At 36.5% G+C, this 10,554-nt stretch overlaps 1 protein-coding gene across 1 annotated transcript; it reads right to left on the bottom strand.

The window, feature by feature from the left end:
* Positions 1-1,752: 1,752 nt before the first annotated feature.
* On the bottom strand, positions 1,753-10,554 carry LOC120351622. Its single transcript, XM_039429496.1, has 2 exons — positions 10,545-10,554; positions 1,753-2,411 (listed from the first exon to the last, which is right to left on the bottom strand). The coding sequence occupies exons 1-2, from the start codon at positions 10,552-10,554 to the stop codon at positions 1,753-1,755; spliced, it is 669 nt and encodes a 222-aa protein (XP_039285430.1).

Below are 10,554 nucleotides of genomic sequence, written 5' to 3'. Positions count from 1 at the left end.
AAGTAGTCTGTAAATGATTCCTCACGGAAAAATACTTTTCGCTGACCTCACAGTCTTAAAAAATACCTGTTATTTTTCCATATAACTCAAAAACCATTCACAGTGAAAAAATCCAGAAACGTTTCCAAGAGCACAAAATTCTCTAGAATTCAACGCCGAATAAGGTTCATCACAATGAATGGTGACTGAGACATGGACTCTTGAAAGCCCAATTTCCCGAGAATTTCCCGCTTTGAAGTTGGTCTATTGCTAGAATGATGGGAATGGGAGGTTTGTTAAGATTCAAGAATAGCACGTCAGTAAATTGATATTCTCGAACAGGCTTCTCTGAGAATTCACTATCTGATTTACAGAAAACTAAAAAGTTGGTAACCTAACATTGTATCTAAAGATCAGGATAGGCTAAGAAAAAATGAAATTTGTCTCTTTGTTTCTCTCCATATTGCCATTTCCTTCTGTGTCTATCAATATCCTTGCAAAAACTGTCTTGTGAACCTTAGATTGAATATTTTACTCGTGTATGGCATGATCACTTCGTGTGAAAAGACGTTGTTCCGGAGAAAAAATTTAGTAATCATACCCCGCTCAAAAAGAATCGTAGTCACTAGTTCTCATATAGGGAGGGTGACCGCGCAGGCTATTACTCAAAGAGTCAAGGCATTCCAGAATGATTCCTCTTGGAGAAAATAAAGAATGAGGAATCAGGGTTGTGTGAGCAGTGAGTCCTTCTAGTTCATATTATTAAATAATCTGATTTGGGTAGCTGAAAGTTTCTCAACAATGAAACATAAAATGAAGTACGGTACTCTATCACTATCAGGAAGCTCATTGTATAGCAGTTCCGGAATCTCTATTTTTTTTTAATAAGCACAAATAGCAAAAACGGAATGGAGTCTATCTTCTTGCTGTTTTTTCAGGGGCCAACACTCACTTCCATATAGCATTGCTGGTCGCACTGCAGCTTTATACACTTTTCCCTTGATGGGCACAGGCATTCTTTTGTCGCAAAGTACCCCAGTTAGCTCTCTCCATTTAATCCAACCTGTGTTTATTCGGCTTGAGATGTCAGCATCTATGCTTCCATCATGGCTGATTATGGAGCCTAAATATTTGCATTGAGTAACTATTGGGAGTGGAGTACCTTGCAATTGTATCTGTGCCTGCGCCTGATCATCATTGTCACCAAAGCTGCAGTGCATATAGACCGTCTTCTCTCTGCTAATTCTTAGGCCAGCTAGTTCCAGGCTGTTACGCCACAGATCAAGAGACTGTTGTGATTCTTCTGGCGTTTTTCTAATGAGAACAATGTCATCCGCATAAAGAATGTCCCAAGGTGGTGGATGCTGAATTTCTCTAGTGAGGTAGTCCATGACAAGGTTGAAGAGGAGTGGGCTCAGGGCTGAACCTTGATGAACCCCAACTTCCACACTAAACTCCTCACCAATTCCAGCCGGGCTCCTGACCTTTGTTTTAGCTCCATGATACATATCTCTTACCACGTTTACATAGTACTCTGGGACTCCTTGTGCTCTCAATGCTTGCCAGATTAAATCTCTTGGCACTCTATCAAATGCCTTCTCTAGGTCAATGAACACTAAATGCAAGTCTGCTTTATTTTCTCTGTGTTTTTCCATAAGGATTCTGACAGAGTGCACTGCATCAGTAGTGGACCTACCACTAACAAAGCCACATTGATTTTCTGTCACCGATGTTACTCCCAGCAGGCGTCTGTTCATCACTCTTTCCCAAATTTTAAATGTATGAGAGATGAGTTTCACTGCTCTTAAATTTTCTACACAAACGAACGTCACCTTTGTTCTTATAGAATGGTACAATGTAGCTTCTCCTCCATTCATCTGGAATTCCTTCACTGAGCACCGCATTGAAGACCCCAGTAATAAATTTCACCCCTGTGTCATTCAGCATTTTCCACACTTCCACTGGGATCTCATCTGGCCCCACAGCTTTGTTTGTGGCCATTTCATGGAGAGCTACCCTTACCTCCTCCTCTGAAATGGACGGAATTGGCCTCATTGTCGGCAGTTCAGATTGCAGTGTCTCAATTGGAAATTCTTCATTGAGGAGATGACAATAATATTCTTTCCACCTTTTCCTTATGTCCTCATCTTTGGTGAGAAGCTGACCTTCCTCATTCTTTATAAATTTGACCATTCTGATGTCTTGACAGTTGTTGTGCCTCTGCTTGGCAGTCTTGAATATCAATTTTGAATCCTTGGTGGTCTCGATCTTTGTGTAGAAATCTTGCTCTGAAGCGGCCTTTGCCTGTGCAACAGCCCTTTTTGCAGCTTTCTTGGCCAGTTTATACTCGAGCTTAAATTTTTCTCTATCTTCTTGTGTCTTGCTGCCTTGCCACCTTTTAAAAAGAAGCTTTTTCTCCTTCAGCTTTTTCTCTTTCAAATTTCAAATAGAATTGAAATCAGTGTTTGGATTAATTGTCTTTGTATTTATAAATTGTAAATAATGTAAATAAATGTAATTGTGAATAAATGTTAATAATTGTAATAAATCTTCAAGTTCTCTCATTCAGTGTTGCCACTGTGTTGCCAGCTATGGCGGTAAGTTTAAATGTTCCAATGTCACTATCATCACACCTCCCCCATCAAAGAAATTTACGGAGTAGGAAAATAGCGCTGTGGAGGCCGTCGATGTCGTCGAGGCCTAGCAGACCCCGGATTCAAATCGAGCAGAACTGGAACCGATTCAGGAAGGTGTAAATTCGGGATATTGGTAGTCAAGTCCGGTGGAACAGAAGTAGGTGTCAATTCAGGTGAAGTCAAATCCGGTGAAGAAAAATCAAGTTGCTCAGGGGCCTGTGGTACAGTAGGAGAAGTCATCACAGGTGCAGGAGTCGTCACAGGTGCAGGAACATTGAATTGATCTTGAAAATCTATTGTGTGTGTGTGTGTGGTGTGTGGTGTGTGTGTGTGTGTGGTGTGTGTGTGTGTTGTGTGTGTGTGTGTGTGTTGTGTGTGTGTGTGTTGTGTGTGTGTGTGTGGTGTGTGTGTGTGTGTGTGTGGTGTGTGTGTGTGTGTGTGGTGTGTGTGTGTGTGGTGTGGTGTGTGTGTGTGTGTGGTGTGTGTGTGTGTGGTGTGTGTGTGTGGTGTGTGTGTGTGGTGTGGTGTGTGTGTGTGTGTGTGGTGTGTGGTGTGTGTGTGTGTGTGTGTGGTGTGTGGTGTGTGTGTGTGTGTGTGTGTGTGTGTGTGTGTGTGTGTGTGTGGTGTGTGTGTGTGGTGGTGTGTGTGTGTGTGTGTGTGGTGTGTGTGTGTGTTGTGTGTGTGTGTGTGTGTGTGTGGTGTGTGTGTGTGTGTGTGTGTGTGTGTGTGTGTGTGTGTTGTGTGTGTGTGTGTTGTGTGTGTGTGTGTGGTGTGTGTGTGTGGTGTGTGTGTGGTGTGTGTGTGTGTGTGTGTGTGTTGGAACAAGGTATATTACGGGGAGACAATCAAGTATACACAGCACATTAAGGGGAGGTGTGTACACTAAGGGGAGACCCCGTATTGTCACTGCTTAATTTTAGTAAAAATCACTTCTACATGCTTAAAACCATGTAAAAACGTAATAAAAAAAAATCTCCCCATTTTGTTAGTAATCTACCTAATTGGGATACACTCCAGTTCCCAAAATTGCCACCACGTTGTGCTACGATCGCTAATACACACTCACACAAAACTCATTTACGGATTGAGCATACAATGCGGGCTACTTGCATATCCCTGCAAATCCCCATCGTCTCCTCCACTGTTCGAAGTAACTGGTTTTGCTATGGCATTTGCCGTTAATTTATGAATCAGAAGCTTAGTTCCTGTTTAGTTCAGTCTCATCGATTCACAGCTTAGCGAATTCATAGTTCATTTTTCTGTTCATCCACTTGAGACATGAGAAGGGAGCGAGGATACATGCTTGCAGAATGTATTGTAGTACTGATTTTTTACTTATTTGGTACAAGTAGTCTGTAAATGATTCCTCACGGAAAAATACTTTTCGCTAACCTCACAGTCTTAAAAAATACCTGTTATTTTTCCATATAACTCAAAAACCATTCACAGTGAAAAAATCCAGAAACGTTTCCAAGAGCACAAAATTCTCTAGAATTCAACGCCGAATAAGGTTCATCACAATGAATGGTGACTGAGACATGGACTCTTGAAAACCCAATTTCCCGAGAATTTCCCGCTTTGAAGTTGGTCTATTGCTAGAATGATGGGAATGGGAGGTTTGTTAAGATTCAAGAATAGCACGTCAGTAAATTGATATTCTCGAACAGGCTTCTCTGAGAATTCACTATCTGATTTACAGAAAACTAAAAAGTTGGTAACCTAACATTGTATCTAAAGATCAGGATAGGCTAAGAAAAAATGAAATTTGTCTCTTTGTTTCTCTCCATATTGCCATTTCCTTCTGTGTCTGTCAATATCCTTGCAAAAACTGTCTTGTGAACCTTAGATTGAATATTTTACTCGTGTATGGCATGATCACTTCGTGTGAAAAGACGTTGTTCCGGAGAAAAAATTTAGTAATCATACCCCGCTCAAAAAGAATCGTAGTCACTAGTTCTCATATAGGGAGGGTGACCGCGCAGGCTATTACTCAAAGAGTCAAGGCATTCCAGAATGATTCCTCTTGGAGAAAATAAAGAATGAGGAATCAGGGTTGTGTGAGCAGTGAGTCCTTCTAGTTCATATTATTAAATAATCTGATTTGGGTAGCTGAAAGTTTCTCAACAATGAAACATAAAATGAAGTACGGTACTCTATCACTATCAGGAAGCTCATTGTATAGCAGTTCCGGAATCTCTATTTTTTTTTAATAAGCACAAATAGCAAAAACGCAATATAGCAATGTAGACCAGGGGTTCCCAAAAAAATGTTTCTATGTACTCCCTCACCTACCAGCAATGTCGAGGACCACCCCGGAATTTAGAGTTGGGATGCACTGTGAATCGTGCAATTTCTTGAATCCCAGTAGCCTACTGAGTAGCTTATATCGATACGTGGAATGTTTATTCAAATGTTATGAATGTGTAATTATAATAAGCCAAATTATTCATTTAGGATTTTCAGTTTGTGGATTGTTTCACCTATACTAGTCACAATCATAACCGACAATGAATTAGAATAGAAATAGTTTATAAACGTGGGGAAGGATAGCGATTTCATCAATCGCATGTTAAATTCACAAAAGAAATTTATACACACCAAATAGATATTTACTACTCATTTTTTATTCAGAAAAAGAACTTATTTATCAATCAGGAGAGCGTTATAGATTCCCAGTTTATTTATCCCAGCTTCAATATTAATCTTGAATAGAAATCAAGGAAAATAAAATGCTATGAATCCTGTCCTTGTCAAGATGAATAAAATAAGTTGGTGCATGTATCCCGGTTTTATTCAAATACTGTAGAAATGGTCAGTTGTAGAATTGGTCCGAAAACTGTAAGTGGGGTTGTATCATACATTGAATTAGAAAACAAGCACCTGTCAGGCAGTTCTGGTTTATTACTCTGGCATTTCAAAACCTCAATTCAATCGATCTTGGCCAGAATAGAGTCTGTTCACAAGTAAAGGATTAGTTCGGAGCTTAACCAATGAGAGATTGGATATTGGATATGATAAACTATCATTTCCAAATATCTCATTTGAGAATCATTGATAATGCATTATTTGTCTGGAACCAGGTATAATCTAGTGCAACTTGCGAATAGGCTGAAAAGAGAATACCGACGACACAGATTGAGATAATTATTAAGAAAAATGCAAATGCGCTATTCATATTATAACAGAGGCTGCAAATCCATGTAGGGCTGCTTGGAGTTTCATCGATTCCCGTGGACGCAAATCAGGTGATTTGGACCAGAGTTTTGCAACTGCAGATGAGATCAGTCAGTTTTGTGTTGACTTAGTTCAGGGCATGATGATGGTTTTTCTGGGATGACTGAATTCTTAGCTACTCTTTAGAGGATTCCACTTCTTGAGGAGCATTTTGAATGGATTATTATATTAATTATAATTATGAATGGACAATTATTCAAATGAGTCGTTTATTATTGTGATAATTTCATAATTATACTATTGAAAACTAATTATCAAGGAATTTTCTTCTCATTTTCTTATTATAATTGTTTCATTTGTGCATCATGTGAATAAAGATCTATTTGATTTGATTATGTGTTATTATATTGTTGATATCGATATGTGAACTGACGTTGTTGTAATATTTTGCCAATGTTCAACAATAAAATTATTTTGAATTTTGATTCACCTTAATGTGTGATTGAAATTACTTAATTAATCGGTTTTGCTATTTTGTACTTCAATTTTTTTGTTTACATAAAACTGAAATAAATGTGAGATTCTTGTATGCATAGCTTTTTTGTGAGTTCTCAACCTATTTTGTTCTATAGATGTTTGAATGAGATGTCAAGTCTAAAATGTTGAAAAATCAACCACGGACAAAAGTAGGCTAATAAAAGAACCAATTTTTGATCGTTTTATATTTATAGGTATATATGATTCTACAATGCGAAGTTTTGCATCTCAAAGTCATCAATTGATGGGCCTCCTTGATAATCACTGTCACATTTCTATCTTTTCAAGAAAGAAGTATTATTTAATATTATTTAGTACTCAACTGAACAGTATTATCTCTAATTGTGAACGTCTGTACGGAAGATATGTAGCGAAAGGAAGGACGTACAATCTCGAAATTTGAAATAGTCTATGTAATAATAATAATAATATCGAGGGTGATGCCCACATAAGCTCTTAGGCTTGTGCGTGGGTAATGATGAAAGGGATGATGATGAGAGATGACGACTAGGCTACTTTTTTGGTAGTCGGGACCGACGAATTATTGTCTCCTCCGAAAGATTGTGCTGTGGTCGAAGACTTTTGCCCCGGTCGAGATTCGAGCTCTGGTTCTCTTGATTGTCAGACCCGTGCGTAATCACTTACTCCAACGAGCCACCCAAGTTCTCTATTCAAATATATTATATATATTGAGGAAAAAGCCTATTGAGATTTGTGACCTTGATGAGAAGTTATAACAAAATAAAACTTCTCTAAAGATCCACATTCACGATAGAGCCAACAGAGCCAAATCCACAGAACATATCCTCCAAATTGACTGAGAATCAGCTGTTGGTGAGAATCAGCCAATTGAGGATATGTTCTGTGGATTTGGCTCCGTTGGCTCTGTCGTGAATGGGGGCCTTAAGAGACTTTCAGTGCTAACAATCTGAACAACTTCATTGTTGTTATCTAGGTCACAGCTCATATTTTAAATATGCATTTTTCAGTCGATTCCCTCGACTATGGTTGTGGTTAGAGTAGCGGTTTGTGGTCTTTGCTGTCGCGAGGCGATCTTCATGAATAAAAAATTGGGAGAGGGCTGGAAATGATCTTAATTCAATTGAGGCATCCTTGATGAGTCTAATGTGATATAGGTTTAAAACGGTTTCTGAGTACAGTGAAATACAGAGCGCCCAAAAAGAAGTCAAAATTTGATCTCAATTTCTAATCTATTGACATTTATGTCAAAACAAAGCCTCAGGCAAAATGAATATAGATTTTTTTGTGATTGATTAATGAATTTCTCGAGAATTAGATGCCTTACCAAACACTTAGATTCAACAACTGCCCAATTATGATCTTTCAAAAAGTATAATAACTCATTCTAATATTTTATCTTCAAGTGTTTCCGCATGCTTTGTTTTTTGGTTATTGAAAGTAGAACTTATCTAGTCCTAAATTCTATAGAAGAATCCTCTCCTTGATTTTCAATAAATCTTAATAATAAAAAATAGTATCATGGTCATTGGTGTTAGCCTCTCATTAGCAAGGTAATCATGGAACTATGAATTGATCAAGTTCAAAAAAATATATTTTCCTACAGATACCTTGAAAAGTGGCCATTTCTGCACTGATTACAGAACGCAAAGAATCACTTCTCCGCTCTAGTGCACAAAGTATCACTTTGTGTACTCCAGATTTGCAACATGGCAACACAAAATAGTTGGTGGGTTATATGGAGGATTAGTGCACGAAAACAAAAATTAAGTTGGTAACAATGACTGTGATTAGATTTAGATAAGAATCATTTCAATGGCTACCCTACATTTATGATAAAATCCCAATCTAGAAATCCAAAACAAGAATAATGTTCATCTAAATCATAATTAAATAATCATCATTTACGAATTCCCATCATTTAATAATAAATAATAGTTCTTTTCCATTGATAATTATTATTTCAACTGCAAGCAATGAGAAAAGTAGCAAATAAACATTATAAAATTCGAATTTTGAGGTTAAATTATTACCGTTCGATATCCATTCAAATAAAAATAATAAAGAACATAAGAATACTACAATAAATATTCTCTGTTGTCTATGTTATTTTATTAATATTTTTCAGTTTACTTTGAGCATTTTTCTCGGTAATTTGAGCAAAAGTCTAAATTTCTGAATCCTGTTTCAGTAGTTTTTAGCTGGATGAAACAAACTTAGGTACGATTCTTCCCGCAAGGTAAACGCTAGGCGTGTATTTTGAATGCAAATTTTTTGTTCTATCTGTATTTTTTCTGATCCTTGAATGAATAAAAATGAGAACTTTGGCTGAGAATTTTCAACTTCAATTGGATTATCAATTTTTAAATGAATTAAGGTTATTAATAACAGCATCACACACACAAACATTTGATGGATTTCAGCCATCATTTTATCCATAATTATTCACTTTTCATATTCAATATTAACTGTAGGAAAAATTTAATGTGGAATACGTGCGCAAAGTTCCTCTGCTGCACTCAAGAAGCCATTCCGCCCTCGCCTACGGCTCGGGCGTAAACGTTTCTTTCGGTGCAGCAAACTGTCACTTTTTGCACTAGTTGCACAAATAATTATTATTTGTCTTCAAATCCCATTCCTCTCCGGATAGTAAGTTGAAAGTATACACAAAAACCTCCTCGTTTTGTAGGTTTAATGTGTGATTATTTTGCCTCCACTGCTCGAAGTAACTGCTATTGCTCTGACCTTGAACCCTCAGTGAACTGATGATGCAGCAGTTAGTACATTTTCATCATAATTTACGGTTTTCTCAGCTCACAGGTGACAGCTCAGTTTCAGACGTGACGTTGCAATTACACACGAAAAGTAACTTCGATAATCTAAATAACACATAGGCGCTGCCTACAAAACCGAAGTTTGAGTGCTGGCAGCGAGTATCAATAGAAATTTCCAATACAAAAATAAATGAATAAGATTAAAATGAATGATGTTTTAATAAATATTTATACTTGATCAACATGAAATTAATCAGTAGGCCTATGTATAATACCATTCCATGTATTTCTTGCATACATCCATTCTTCTGAATAGGCTTGATTATTTTTAATTTTCATGTGAATAATATTTACAACAGTTCTGCATCACTATATTTAATTGTAATTAGTCATGATCCTTTTTTATTGTGTTATCCTTTGGTATTTTCTATCTACTTAGTCGTTTTACTCACTTTCAATCTCTTGATGAATGGATGTACATTCGATAATTCCATTGAGTGTTTGATTTAATCTGAAGTAATAAAATCTTGAGCTTGGCATTCGAGGATTCGAGGCTAAAAAATATCTCAACATATCCTTACAGCAGGCTACCCACAAAAGTTTTACATCATAATAACTTAGTTATTGTAATGAATAATAATTTTTATATCATATTTTAAACTTTTCACTCTATTTCATACTATTTTCCTCACTTCCAGTCTTCTGATGAATGGATACATTCATTCGATAATCCATTGATTGTTTTCATCAATGAATTGGCATGAGATTGGCATTCTAGGCTCAACAACAGCCCAACATATTATTTTTTGAATGTTCTAAGCATTGTATGTTTCGAGTGTTATGAGATGTTCTTATTTATTCTATTTGCAAAAGTATGAGACATTTTCTACAAATTTTCGCAGTTATTCATATTTGATCAACATAATATTATCATGATTATTATTTTGCAAGATCATGTATATATAATTTTTTAATATTTTTGACATTGAAGTCCTTACCAAAAACCTGTTGAGTTATTATAATTTATCAAAACCAAATGAAAGCTTCTAAGCATTTATGTCAGTACTCACAAAAGCTCCATGATCCAATCTTTTCTGTATACTCAAATAATTGAATTTTCTAAATCAGTTCAGTTGTAACTCGTGAAAAATGAATACAAATTTCTTGAGTTCTTTTAATCTATTGCAATACACCATTAATATAGAATTACTTTTTTTATTTTTGTACATAATTTCTCTACGGAAAGTATGCAACATACAGCATATCTCTTGCAGTTATTGAAGGCTTGATTAACATGAAATAATTATCAAGTACTAGGAATATCAGCTTTCAAAGTTTTTTTTCAATGCATCCACCCTTCTGAATAAGGTACCTTTGAACCTTTGGATCCTTGTATCTGTCCCTCCAAAAACATAAACATAAATAGGGTACATTATTCTCAATTCTTCTGTCAACATAGGCGTACCTAGGATCAT

Source organism: Nilaparvata lugens, chromosome 5, assembly GCF_014356525.2.
Source record: "Nilaparvata lugens isolate BPH chromosome 5, ASM1435652v1, whole genome shotgun sequence".
In the NCBI taxonomy this organism is placed as follows: domain Eukaryota; kingdom Metazoa; phylum Arthropoda; class Insecta; order Hemiptera; family Delphacidae; genus Nilaparvata; species Nilaparvata lugens.
Note: the sequence above shows the minus strand (reverse complement) of the source record. Positions and strands in the feature narration are given on the sequence as shown.